The sequence below is a fragment of the Paralichthys olivaceus genome, chromosome 8 (genome assembly GCF_024713975.1).
Source record: "Paralichthys olivaceus isolate ysfri-2021 chromosome 8, ASM2471397v2, whole genome shotgun sequence".
Lineage (NCBI taxonomy): Eukaryota > Metazoa > Chordata > Actinopteri > Pleuronectiformes > Paralichthyidae > Paralichthys > Paralichthys olivaceus.
The window spans coordinates 910,727-925,077 of NC_091100.1; the positions used below are offsets into that span (position 1 = coordinate 910,727).

A 14,351-nucleotide genomic window follows, 5' to 3' on the forward strand; every position below is an offset into this window, starting at 1 on the left:
TGAGTTTTTCTTGATTTTACACCAGTTTTATGTCATTTTCAACATTTAGTTTAGTTCAGTTTTTATTAATTTAACTGATTTAATTCTTGGATAAATTATAAGTTTAAGTTATTATTAAGTAAAAGCTTTTGGCCCTTTAATCAAACTTTACACTGGAACACATTTGACATTTACTTTAGTTTATATTAGTCGCTTGTTTTAAATCTTATCCCTGTTAAAAGACATTTTAATTCATATCAATATTAATATTATGTGTCTCTGACATCTCTCAGTCGTCTCTGTTTAATAAAAGAATTTCAGTTTCCTTGTTGTTAAAACTTCCTATAGAATCATGAACTTTTCTTTCCAATAACCATATTCATATAATGACTGTTCAAAAAGTTTAAGCAGTTCTTATACAATAAGTTTTATAATGGCTGGATCTTTCATTTTATTTTAAATCGTTGAATTCTCTTGTTTATGTAAACATTTTAATACTCACACGAAATTCCGCTATATTGTACAGAATGTTAAATAAATATTATTCATGAGCCTTTGTATAAATATATATATATTTTATTTATATATATTTATGTGTGTGTGAGAATGATGTACTGTAGATTCTGTATAAACTTATTCTGAAAAGCACTACTGGTAACTATCAACAAATGTAGTGGAGTAGACATTTATATAAAAAGAACCTGTAAATTGTACTTAGGTAAAGTATTTGAGTAAATGTACTAAGTTACAGCACCACTGTTTGATATTTCATAAATAAATAACTGGACGAATAAGAATCCAACACAAAGCTTCTGGTTCAGACTGTTGCTGCCTCCATGTGGCTCAAATGATCCCAACAGAAACGAACCTGTCGAAATCTCATCATTCAGAATCTGACTTCAGGTTTAAAACGAAGATGATGAGCAAACTCCTTCATACTCTGTCTCCTTCACTTTAAAAGCTTGTGTTTCATCTTGTTTGTGATGGTTTTTCATCAAATATAAAAATCTGAGGACATTTAATCACATTTTTGAAAGACTGTTTTATTGCTCTGATTTGTTTTTATAATTTTTAGTGTGTTTTTACTCATGGTTTTTATTAGAGAATGTTTTGAATGTGCTATATTAATTATTATTGATTAGTTTTAACAGCTGATCATCTCTTCAGTTTAATCAAACATCCTGTAAAACCGTTGGTCAGATGTGGATAAATAATAAAACTGAAACTACACAAGAATATTTCAGACTGTGTCACAGCCTCTTCATCCTGTGAACCGGTCTGTGGTTCGACCGTGACGTGCTGTACGAGAACTTCACTGACCACTTCCTGTCGCCCTGTGTTGAACTGACGTACGATACCGACTATTCTGAACATGGGCACAGCACAGAAGAGACCCGATTCTGGTTCTGTCAGTTTCTGTGTGGTTTTATTGGTGACAACATATCGTTACAGTTCCTGGACGGCTAATGTGCGTTATCATCGTTATCATCTACAGACACAGACGTTCTCTCTCTGCGGTGCAGGCGGAGGAGGCCAGGGTGTGGTCATTAAAATGGTTTTCTGAAAACCCGGAGAAGTGGCCAACACACACAGACAAAAAGGAAACACACAGACAGCAGCTGGGACGGTTATAATGTCGGAGGGGCTTTGTCTTCAGAGCCGTGAACAGCAAGTCTTCAGGGGGCTGAAGTGCTGCTGCTGCTGCTGTTGACCAGCAGGGGGAGACAGTCACTGGGACAGGAAGTCCATGGCGGTGTCCCGCTCCTCCACAAGCTCGGCCGCTGTGGCGTCCATCTTGGCTCGGGAGAAGTCGTTGATGGAGAGACCGTCAACCACCTTCCAGGTCTTGTTCTGTGGAGGACGACACATCAAGCTTCTTCATTATTTCTGCACAAACACGTCCGTCATTGAACCACGTTTACGTTCTTCATTCAGATTATAAATAATAATGACAAACATAACAAACAACATGTGTTCACCACGAGGAGAGTGCAGACTCATTCCACAGATACTCCCTCTCTCAGGTTACAGATTAAGGACCAACCAGCCGTACATTGTGTCCACGCTCAGGGACGTTCATATCTAACTCAGATGCTCAGACAGAGACACCATCTCCAATCCTTTACTGTATTTCACCAGTGGCGAGACGTAAAGGACACGTGATTTAGGAATGTTTGAAAGGGTGACGCAGGTGAGGGAGATAAATTTGGAGACTGCTGCGGGAGAGACATCTTCCCACTTGAGGGTTGACGATTGCTCAGGTTACTCTGTTAACGTTTCTATTGTTTCATCCCGGGTCTCTGATGGACATCTCTTCTGTCTGAGACTCAGCTGCTGCCTGAGTTCTCCTTTCAGCAGCTTCCAGAAAACTTCCATCACAATGAGAAACTGTTTCCAGAAGAGAAACTGTCTCTGGCTGCAGGTCGACTTCATATTCAACAGGATCACTGACTTCAGTTTGTTGTCTGATCGTCTGCAGAGGTTTTTCATGGAGGAATGAAAACAAAATGGTGGACTAAAAAGGGTCTGATATAAAAAGAAAGGGGGCATATGAAGCCTGATTGGCTGAACACGATGACGGACTCACCTTGATCTGGATGGGGAAGGAGTAGATGAGGTCCTCTGGGATTCCGTAGGGGTTCCCAGCAGCGTAAACGCCCATGGAGATGAACTCGCCCTGTCGACAGGAAGCACGAGAAAAATAATGTGAGAGAAAAAACATTAAAAAAAAAAAACATGACCTGCAGAGAACTGAGAGGAAACCTGACCCCACATTCATTTTCATTGAATCACTGATAAAGATTCTCGTTCTCTAACGTCGGCCTTCACCACTGACCTCCTTGGTGCCGAACCAGATGTCCCTCATGTGGTCACAGATGGCCTTGGCAGCGGACATGGCGCTGGACAGCTTCCTGGCCTTGATGACAGCGGCACCGCGCTGCTGCACCGTCTGCAGTAGGAAGAGGGGGGGGGGTTGAAAGAGGAACAAGAATTAAAAAAAAAACTTTTAGAATTAGAAAAAGCAGAAACAGGGGGCGTGTGTGGTCAGCAGGGGGCGTGTGTGGCCAGCAGGGGGCGTGTGTGGCCAGCAGGGGGCGTGTGTGGCCAGCAGGGGGCGTGTGTGGTCAGCAGGGGGCGTGTGTGGCCAGCAGGGGGCGTGTGTGGCCAGCAGGGGGCGTGTGTGGCCAGCAGGGGGCGCTCACAGAGATGAAGTCTCCTCTGAGCCACGCTTCGTCCTTGATGGCGTCGTAGGCGCCAATCTCCGAACCGTGGACGTTGACCTTGGCGTGGTGGACGTCGGGGTACTGAGTGGAGGAGTGGTTCCCCCAGATGATGACGTTCTTCACGTTGTCAGAGGACACGCTGCAACGCATCGCCACCTACAGGTGAGGCAGGAACACAGCGAATTATTTAATGTGAAGGAATTCTGTCGGTGACGCATCAGAGAAAAAAACTGACTTTAATCTGCGCGTGTGTGTGTGTGTGTGTGTGTGTGTGTGTGTGTGTGCGTGTGTGTGTGTGTGTGTGTGTGTGTGTGTGTGTGTGTGTACCTGGGAGGAGGCTCTGTTGTGGTCCAGGCGTGTGAGGCAGGAGAAGTTCTCTTTGGGGATGGATGGAGCAGATTTGGAGGCGATCAGACAGTTGGTGTTTGCCGGATTTCCAACGACCAAAACCTGGAAAACAAGTTAAAAAAAAAAAAACCTCCATCAGGGTCGGGTTTATCGTGCAGTGACACAGTCGAGCAGCTACGTGACACTAAAGCTAGCTAGCAAGGTCGTTAGCTCCGACACAGCCGCACAATGAATCCCGGGATACGTTGTGCGGCAGAGTCGGAGCTAACGAGCTAGCTAGCTAGGTGGCTGAGCTGAAGTAGGTGGAACATTTCGAGCTGTATCTGCAGCTACAGATTTATTAAAATGGTGGTCGAGATAAACAATGAAGTACTCGACCAATTAGGCATCTTCTGAGGTCAGTATTTACTCAAAGTCTCACAGATTAGTTGCAGGTTAGACTTTGACCTTTGACCTCAGTAAACACTGAGGTTCTTTCGTCACGCTGACGTCCGCTGGGCCTCACTGACGACTTTTGGAGATTCCAGGTCGTGCACGGTTCAAACTACAAGTTACACTAAACAGAGGGATTTTGCCACCTCGTCCTCTGAGGCTTCATCAGAAACCTGAAGTTAACGAGACCCGAGACAGGAAAGAGTTTCGTCTGGAGAAAACAGGAAGTGCATAACCTCTAAAATTCATCATCTGAAGTCGACATCACTGATCGTCTGCAGCTTCTAAAAGTTCATGTGAGATTTGTCAATTTCTAAAACCACCAGGAATCAAACTTGATGTCTGTGTCACAGTCACTGTGACTAAAGTCTGAGAGACACCAGAACAGGATTATTTACAGAATGAGTTTCTCTGCTTCCCAGTAAGAATTATTCACGGCCTGGACACGTTGATGGATGAGTGATAATCATTGAAGGTCAGAGCTCTGGAACACCAGACAACCACTGGAAACGGAAGCTTGTTAAAGTGTTTTCAAGTGTGAAGTTCTGACTTCCCCGATAAATGAATGAATACATAAACAAACTGCAGCGTCACCTTGACCGTCTTCTTGGCGTACTTGTCCAACGCGCTGCCCTGCGTCTTGAAAATGGCGACGTTGGCCTTCAGCAGGTCCTTCCTCTCCATGCCCTCCTTCCTGGGCATGGATCCCACCAGGATGGCGGCATCCAGGTCCTTGAAGCCCACCTCCACTTTGTCAGTGGGGATCACCTCTGTCAGGGGGGAGAGAGGGGGGGGGGGGAGGTCAGCCTGTACTCAATGTACAATACATCGCCTCTAATGCTGTTCAGATACATATATATATAAATAAACAAGGGGGATCTGTTTCACTGGGTCACTGTAAAGAGTTCTAAGTAAACATGTATGAACAAAGTTAGAGTAACATGTTACTAATCATTGAGTCTAATCATTAACCTGTTATCGGTTCAGGACAAAGACCTGCGCTGCTCAACATATTGATAAGGACAACGTGATGCATTGTGTTTTAAACATTAACAGCGTCTCTGTTCACAGCTCCGTCATGTTGCTCACATGTTCGTTTACAGAACTCGTCGTGTTTTCAAATCAAATCAACTTCTTGATTTTTTCTTTCTCCTGCAGATTAAACATCTGGGAATCTTTCGGTGTCCCTCTTTGATTCGACGCGTCAGATAAATTCCTGCCGCTTCATCTGATCCTCACGATAAGATCAGACCCTGGTTATCACTGGACTTCAGTCAGCTCACGTCATTGTCGTCCCACCACAGCTCTGATTGGCTGCTGGTGGAGGCAGTGCAGCAGCCAATCAGAAGCCCTCTGTCTGACACTCCTTCCTCCTCCCCTGCAGCAGCAGCAACACTACACACACTACACACACTACACACACTACACACACTACACACACTACACACACTACACACAGGAGGTGCAGGGAATGTGTTCCAGACGGAGGAGAAGGTGAAGCTCAGGCTGCTTCAGGGGAAATGATGAAACACTGTGAATCAGCACTTTAACCATCATGGATTTATTAACCAATCAGACAACACTAACTGTATTATAACTAGTTCAGGGTTTGTTCATTTATTATTAGTTATCAGAGTTAAGATATAAACTTTGATTTGAATCAAAACCAGAACAAGAAGCAGAATTCATTTCTTGGCTGCTGAACTTTATCTGGTTGAAAAACCTGTTCTGTGTTTGACGTGGTCGTTAAATGACGACATGTGATTTAGTGTCATGTGAAGGAAACCACATGTTTTTAACCCAGTAAGAGAAAAAAACATGTGTGAGTCACTCAGTCTAAAGATATGAAATTAAAACAGACAGACAGAAGCCTCACCCCTCAGCAGTGGGAGGGCACAGTCCTGCAGCTCCATGACGACTCCGTCCAGCACCGGCAGCATGGGGGGGATGTCCAGCAGGACCAAGATGATTGGCTGATGAGACGACAGAAACAGAATTGAAAACATTGAATGAGAAGAGAACAAACAGTCGAGCAGCATAGCATGACTTTGCATATTAGCATGAACGACTACAACATTCAACCTGATGTTACTTTTACTTCAGAATTCGATGACAAGGTTTAATTTGACAAACATTACAAATAGAAAGCAGCAAATTTCATTCAAGGACACTTCCTGACAAACACAGCCGGATCTGTCAGTGGCGCCCCCTATGGACCAGTGGTTTCATAAGGAGACTGTTGGCCGTTGGTTGAGATGGTTTCATTTCCTCCATCCAAAACCAATCTGGACCAATAACGTGAAGGCGTCCCACCATTAAAACCATTATGTAACGAGCTGCAGAGCATGGTCCAGCTGTCGGTGCAGTAATCAGCCTGGGGAGGTGGGGGTGGTTATGTAACCAGAGCTCAGCCTCAGTCCTACCTGGTCCTGGCCGAACACATCTCCCTTGGCGATGCTGTAGAGCAGAGAGTAAGCGATCTGACCGGCAGCGCCAGTCACCAGAACACGGATTGGTTCAGGCTGCGGGGAAACAAAACAGAGGTCGTGTCAATCACTGAGATAAACAGCTGGATCAGATGCATCACACACAGACTTCAACATGGTGGAACTGTATTAAAAAGACTTCTCGCCAAACGCCATAAACAAAACTGGGAATTGTACAATGACCTTGTATTTTTATCGGCCGTAGCTATGACGATCATTCAAATGAAATTGTTTATGTCGCTCTTTAGCTCCTCCTCTGTGTAGAATGACCCTTCATTCTAAAAGATGGAGGCTGTGATCTCTTTAATTCTGCACATTTAACATCAACCAAACAAACATCCAGCTTTTCTGATCGGTTCACACTCTCCTCCTGTGGGAGGCTGCTGTCTATTTGAAGTCGTCTCACCAAACTCCTATAAGAAGATCGTGAGTTGTAGACTGACCTTGAATTTTAGCAATGGTGGCAATGACATCAAGTTTAATTTTGCATTTGTTCTTAAGTATTTTATGTCGCTGTGTAATTCGGCAGGTATAAAGATTTGCTGATGGCTTCAATCACTCCTCCTCTGGAACTCTGTCCTTGGCAAAAAAAAGACTTCTCACCAAACTCCATAGAGAATCCAGATAATTTTACGATGACTTTGCATTTTAACAACAGACGCTATGACGTTCACTTTCCTTTTTCACGTTTTCTGGAAAAGTTGATTTCACTCTTTAATTCGGCTTCTTTATAAACCCACCAAACAAACGTCCGGCTCCTATGGATGGTTCACACATCAACGTTGCTGACCACAGAATGAATGGACTCAGAGAGAGAACAGGACAGTTTTACAGACGCCGAAGTGGAGGTTGACTCCAGCTCAGTCAGAATCAACAGCTCCATCACATTCCGACCTGACTGTTTCTGTGCGTGCAGCGACGCATCGTTAAATCACAACGTTTCTGAACCGACATTCGTCCGGACGAGTCCCCTGCTCTGATTGGCTCCAGAGGATGAACAAGAGAAGCGCTGACGTCACGTGACGCTGATGTCGCGGGCCTCGTCTCTCGATGAATGAAAGAAAGAACTGCGCATTTTATTTTCACTCACATGCGTTAAAACTGCGCAACAAACTAGCGTCACGCACGAGCAACACGCGGGGAAGTTTAGACGCCGAGCGACTGTTCACGCAACGTTAACGCATCGGTGCGCGCACACAGAGATGAAGCAGATCTTTGAGTGTGCGGGGCCGCGCAGGACCCTCCATCTTACCATGTCGTCAGCGGCTGAGGATGCGGTGAAGCTGCGGGTCTGTGCGGGATGTGCGGGGCCTGATCTTCCTGCTCGGACTCGAACTAACGCGCAGGGTCACCTCTGTCCTCCTCCTTTACAGTCAGGCGGTGACACCACACGTCCCGCACGAACCACGGGACTTGTAGTTCTTTAAAACACACCGAAGCTGCCACCGCCGAGGAGGGGAACACGGTCTCCCATGATGCACCGCTCTGCTCAAACCGCGCCCACCTGTCCCACATTGTGTGAAAAAAAATCTCATTTTTGAAAAAAAAAAAGGAAGCGAGACTTTGGCGACACCTCGTGGCGAGTGGCAGAAGTGCAGCGGTCTGTTTCCAGAGGGATGTTCATTACAAAGAGAAACAGAGACACCAGAGAAACAACAACAGAACCAGACCTTCCCCCTTCACTCGTGTCTGAAGGTGAAGTCCAGTCAGGACCAGAGCGAGGACACCTGACCTGAGCCCTTCTGGACCCGTCAGAACCAGACATTCTCCTTAAGGCCCCTGGAGGCTCCACAACAACCACACACCCACTCTGGATCCACGTCATCGTCAATCCTGACAAACGTCTCTAGAGAAACAACCTCTGGAAACTTCTCAGAACCAGTAGAACCACTGTGACCCCCCTGAAACCCTCCGGAACATTGAGTCCAAACCTCTGAGGGAGCTGTGGTCGGCTGCGGCTCAGATCCTAGAGCAGCTTCTGATCAGACGGTTCAGAGGTTTTGAAAACCTGAAGCTCAAACATGTGAGTGAATGAGTGAATGTGACCTGTGGTGCAAAGTGAAGAGAAGAAGAAACTCATCAGTGAACCTTGGAATCTCTTCATGAACCAGTGGGACCTCGAAGTTCTGCTGGAACTCCAGAACAGAACGGAGAGAACTCGGATCCAAAAACCTTTAAAACACTTGAAGAGCCCCCCCCCCCCCCCCCCAAAACAACATACCGGATGCAACAGCGCCCTCTGCAGCTAACTTCTGTTGATTGAGTGATGAAGTGGTTGTCATGCAGAGAACAAAGTGTCAGTGTGTTGAGCAGAACTCTGGAAACCAAATCCACCGTCTGTTTAGAATTCTTAAACTTACACCTTCACTCTTTAACTAGCTGGACTCTGACAGAGGGAGCTGTGGTCATGTTCTAAAGAAGTGTTGACCTGGTCCAAGAGAAACCTTCAGTGATTCATCAAACCTCCTCACAGACTCTGGAAGCTCCACCACTGATATTCAGCATCTCAACCACACATAAGAAAAACCTGAACTCATGAAGGATCCGTGGAATCTCCTGAAGGTCTCTGCTGCTAGAACTCTTTCCAGAGCTGATGGAGCTGCAGCGTCCTTCAAGAACGCTGAAAGTCCTCAACACAAACACAACAGCTCGTTTCCTTTGTTTCGACCGAACAGTTTCAGTTGTTCATCACGACGTCGATCACGTGATCTTCGGTGATTGAATGAGAACAGTGAGAACATTCATCTGCAGGAACGTAATCAGCTTCACTTAACGATCCTTTAAGTCACTTAAAGGTCCCGTGAGATAGAGAGTGTTTGGTACATGTTGTTACCAAGTGTAATCCTGTATAACTGTATTCTATTCTATCCATATATATATATATCTATAGATAGATATATAGATGTAAATTGGAAAAAGAAAATACATATTTGTTCAAAAATATATAATAAAATGTTTTTCTGAAGGATCTTATGAAGTATTTAGGAATTTGGACTCATGAGCTCAGGTTTTTCTGAAACCCCCCGACCCTCCAGATTATAAAACTTGTGTAATGTTACACACATTACATCATAAGTATTTCATTTATTCATAACAACAGTAATATTTTCTGTGGCAGAGGAAGGTCAATAGAAACTGATCATTTATGGTATTTAAAGCAATAAAAACAAAGGTGGTGACAAACCAAACAAGAAAAATATTTTTTAAAACGCAGCAGGGTGCGAGGATTATTCTACGTGACCTCTTTTCAAATTAGGGTCGAATGTGAAAGGTCGGCTGAGGTCACGTTCACGGCCCAGACGACAGGAAGTCACTGGGTTCAGCTGCCAGCGTGTTATCTGCGACCTGGCAGGAGGTGAATCTGAGCAGAGCGGAGCCGTCTGAGCCGCTGACGCTTATAGACACGAACATCGCCACGGTTACAAACAACCGTCAGGAGGTGATGTCATCGCGTGTTCACATGTGCTGCAAAAAATAGTTGGATGAAGCCGTGGTACCGAGGTCTTAGTGATCCACACACGCCCGACCAATCAGGAGTCAGTCTCAGCTGTCAGTCATGTTTTAATATCTTGAACAAACACCAGAGAGATGAGAACGAGCTGAAACGACACAAACATGTTTAACCAATATTTATTTAACGTCTTGTTTGGTCCATGACTCATCTGCTAACATGGTGGAGGCGGGGTTGTATGCAGCCCCTAACCCTACACTGTTCGGTTTTTGACTGTTCATTATGGGATGTTGAGAGTAGATTAAAGATTTCATCATCAGGCTGCAGCAGAAGGACGACTGCGTCCTCATTCTTTGTCTCATCAGCTGCTTCCTGACGGATGAGAAGCAGAACGTACGGAGAGAAAACGCAGCGAGACGGTTTCAGCCTCTCCAGGTTTTTAGTTACAACCTTCAGCCGCTCAAGGACAGCAGCGGCCATGTTGGATCTCGGCAGCCATGTTGGATCTGGCTGCGGTTCGCTGGGTTCAGTTTGGTGAAGCTGCGGCTTCCTCTGAGCATGGTGCTGATAATCTGCTGCACCAAGGCAGCGGCAAGCAACCAGCGTTATTCACCTTTCAAAATAAAACCATTCAAACAACTGTCGCTCAGAGAAATACGAGAGTTAAATATTTCATGTTTCAAGCACATTAACAAAGGTGCTTTGTTTTTCAAAGTATACACACAGTACCTTATATTTCTATAATACTTTTTGTACTTTTTATCTGAAATGCATCACTATGGTGAATTTCTAGAGAAATGTTAGAGAACTTTTTTCAAGTCATTTAGTTTTTTCTGATAAAACATTCTGCATTTTTCATCAGACGTTTGTACATTAAGACATATGGATTCATTGATCCTCAACCCCCTGATCTTGTTGCCTCAGATCAGAGTTTTTAATGCTGTACTTTAACTTTATTAACTTGATTATTTTGTGTTTCTTTGGGAACATTGCATATTTTTTTATCAGTGTTGTTTGTCTTTGTTCAAAGTTATAGAACTAGAAGTAAACAATGAATGACTTACTGATTTATATGGACGCATCATTGGCCCCTCTGTGTAAATTGTGGCCCTTTTATGGCCCCTGATGTAGAAAAACCCCTGAGCTGCCACTGGCTTTTTCAAATAGGTCGACTTTTATTATTTATCATTTCATCGTACTGTTTCAATTTGAATGTCTTTTTTCTCGTGGTCCTTTTTGCTGCTTTCGTCACTGATACTGAATTTGATAAAAGAAACATTTCTCTCAAACAGAAGCAGATCAGTGTTGACCGCAGGTGTGTGGGTGTAAATGTTTGTCTGTGATTCGCTGGCGTCCGCTCCGTCGCTCTGTCAGACATTTTAATTTGTATATAAACTTTAAACACTGACACACACGAGTTACACGTGGTCTTTTGAGATCTTCACTCTGACTCTTCCTGAACTTTATGTCTTTTTTATTATTTTCTTCTCGTAGTCTTTAAGAACAGAGGATGTCGTTAACAACTTTGTAAATATATGTTGGGCTGTACAAATACAATTCGATCACTCGACTGATCGATTGATTGAATACGGTTTGAAAAAAACTAAATGAAATGATAAGTTGGAGCTTTTGTTTTGAAGAGTCGAGCAGGAAGTGGTGTTGTTGATTCCCTGTGGAATCCACTGGGGCTGAATTCATGATGACGTCATCGGAAAAAAGACGCAACCTGCGAATTATTTCACCAAAACGCTGCACGGGTTCTGGCGGCCATGTTTGTTTTTAAACATCAGAAATCTAACAGGAGCCGTCGAGTCACAGCTGAACACACTCTGCTGAGACAAGCCCGGGTAACCAACTAACCAGCTAACTAACCAACTAGCTGGCTAACCAGCTAACTAACCAACCAGCCAGCTGACTAACCAACTAACCAACCAGCTGGCTAACCAGCTAACTAACCAACCAGCCAGCTGACTAACCAACTAACCAGCTAACTAACCAGCCAGCTGACTAACCAGCCAACTAACCAACCAGCTGGCTAACCAGCTAACTAACTAGCCAACTAACCAACTAGCTGGCTAACCAGCTAACTAACCAACCAACCAGCTGACTAACCAGCCAACCAGCTAACTAACCAACTAACCAACCAGCTGGCTAACCAGCTAACTAACCAACCAGCTGACTAACCAACTACCCAGCTAACTAACCAACAAACCAGCTGACTAACCAGCTAACCGGCTTACTAACCAAATAACCAGCCAGCTGACTAACCAGCTAACTAACCAACTAACCAGCCAGCTGACTAACCAGCTAACAGGCTAACTAACCAGCCAGCTGACTAACCAGCCAGCTGACTAACCAGCTAACCAGCTAACTAACCAACCAGCTGAATACACTCTGCTGAGACACGCCTGGGTAACCAACTAACCAGCTAACCAGCTGACTAACTAACTGGTATTTAAACTAGTCTGACCAGTGATGGCGGGAAAAACGTGAAAATGTAATGGTCAAGCTCGTGTTGCGTTCAAGGACACTGCGGTGAAACCAAGCAACGAGTCCAACTCACCTGAGAGGAAAACGCCCGGACCACCAGATACATGGAGGACAGCAGGGTCAGCATGGTGAGACACCCGGTGCTCACCCACCGACAGAGGGACAGACAGGGGGACAGGAGAGAGACAGAGAGAGAGGTAGACAGGGACAGACAGGAGAGAGGGACAGAGACAGACAGGAGGACACGGTGGACAGACACAGAGGCTCCGCGGCACCAGAACCACCTCAGACCCGCAGCTCTGCGACTCTTCACGGCTTCTTGTTCCTCGTTCTCCCGCGACTCCCTCACACCTCCTGTTCCACACGCACACACACGCGCACACACACACACACACACACACACACACACACACACTCACACACACACACTCAGTCTAGTCCTCTAATCTGATTTATATAAATAGCCGCAGTCGGAGCTGCTCCTCTTCGATCTCAGGTTTAGATTCATTCAAACCTCTGAAGCTTCAATTCGAGAAAAAGTCAACGGACTTCTGAATGGAGGACGAGGTGACGTCACTGCAGAGCTGTGGGTCTGCATGATGGCAGAGTGCGTGCACGTGCGTGTGTGTGCGTGTGTGTGCTGCAGGGTCACACGAGGACACCGAGGACTGCTGCAGAGTCTTGACTGTGTGTGTGTGTGTGTGTGTGTGATGCGTTTACGTGTTTAAGCTTCGCACAGACATAGAAGGTGAAACATGGAGTGAGACGTTACAAGACATCCACAGTGAATACATAAATAAGATACACAAATAATTTAAGGGATTAATATTACTAAAGAATACACATGGCACAGATTTACGTATAAGAACGAGTCACAGACATGGACTGTGAGTCTCTGAGATCAAGTACGAGTCTCTGAGATCAAGTACGAGTCTCTGACATCAAGTACGAGTCTCTGAGATCAAGTACGAGTCTGTAAGAGATCAAGTACGAGTCTCTGAGATCAAGTACGAGTCTCTGAGATCAAGTACGAGTCTCTGAGATCAAGTACGAGTTCCTGAGATCAAGTACGAGTTCCTGAGATCAAGTACGAGTTTCTAAGATCAAGTACGAGTTCCTGAGATCAAGTACGAGTCTCTGAGATCAAGTACGAGTTCCTGAGATCAAGTACGAGTTCCTGAGATCAAGTACGAGTTCCTGAGATCAAGTACGAGTCTCTGAGATCAAGTACGAGTTTCTAAGATCAAGTACGAGTTCCTGAGATCAATTACGAGTCTCTGACATCAAGTACAAGTACGAGTACAATCTGACGTCACACAGATGAAGTACAAGTCAGTGGGGAACTTGTGCGAGTCACTGAGGAAATGTACGAGGTGAAGTACGAGTCCCACAGGTTCCAGTGAATACAGGAGCCCACAGTGGGTGTGTTGACTGTCCGTGTTGACGCTGTGGACTGATCCATGGTCGCGTGTTTATTGTGTCACTACCGACCAGCATCGAGATGAGGACATGAAAACATGAGCAGGAACACGTTCTGTCAAATCTACACGGATGAGCGAGTGGCGGCGCCAAACATCTGATCCAGTTCGGTCATGTGGTGCGTCCCTGCAGGTTCCGATTAAAGATACGTTTCATTTTCATGATCACCTTAACACCGAGTTTTGGTTAAGATGTGTTATCAGAGTCAGACCTGCTGAAACTGGTCAGGTGACATAACGGTGCAACTGCTCACAGACGACGTCAAACTGTTCATCTGTTAAACGCCACGAAATATAGGTTTGTTCAGTAAAATGTCCCAAGACAAAGAAATAAAGTAGAAAACAGAAAAGAAAGACCAAGTTGAGGAAGTTTGAATTCAAAGCTACATATAATACACATATTGTGTATATGACAAAAAAACATCCTGAATACTTGTGAACATTTGTCTTATTTATTTTATAG

The 14,351-nt window shown here is 44.9% G+C and overlaps 1 protein-coding gene across 2 annotated transcripts; it reads right to left on the reverse strand.

The window, feature by feature from the left end:
- Window positions 1-1,386: 1,386 nt before the first annotated feature.
- Window positions 1,387-12,724, reverse strand: LOC109644381 (malate dehydrogenase, cytoplasmic-like). Of its 2 annotated transcripts, none has more exons than XM_069529407.1 (9): window positions 12,484-12,724; window positions 6,407-6,505; window positions 5,860-5,956; window positions 4,578-4,753; window positions 3,531-3,653; window positions 3,183-3,359; window positions 2,816-2,929; window positions 2,567-2,656; window positions 1,387-1,830 (listed from the first exon to the last, which is right to left on the reverse strand). In XM_069529407.1, the coding sequence occupies exons 1-9, from the start codon at window positions 12,535-12,537 to the stop codon at window positions 1,708-1,710; spliced, it is 1,053 nt and encodes a 350-aa protein (XP_069385508.1). In that variant the 5' UTR covers window positions 12,538-12,724; the 3' UTR covers window positions 1,387-1,707. The 2 variants fall into 2 exon arrangements, with proteins under 2 accessions (XP_069385508.1, XP_019965299.1); XM_020109740.2 differs by lacking the exon at window positions 12,484-12,724 and adding an exon at window positions 7,722-7,943.
- Window positions 12,725-14,351: the final 1,627 nt, after the last annotated feature.

Coding starts and splice junctions, on each gene's coding strand:
- LOC109644381 (XM_069529407.1), bottom strand. CDS start 12,537: ATGCTGACCCTGCTGTCCTCCATGTATCTGGTGGTCCGGGCGTTTTCC. Junction 4,754..5,859: donor TGCCCTCCCACTGCTGAGGG/GTGAGGCTTCTG, acceptor CCCCCCTGACAG/AGGTGATCCCCACTGACAAA. Junction 3,360..3,530: donor ACAACAGAGCCTCCTCCCAG/GTACACACACAC, acceptor CCTCACCTGTAG/GTGGCGATGCGTTGCAGCGT.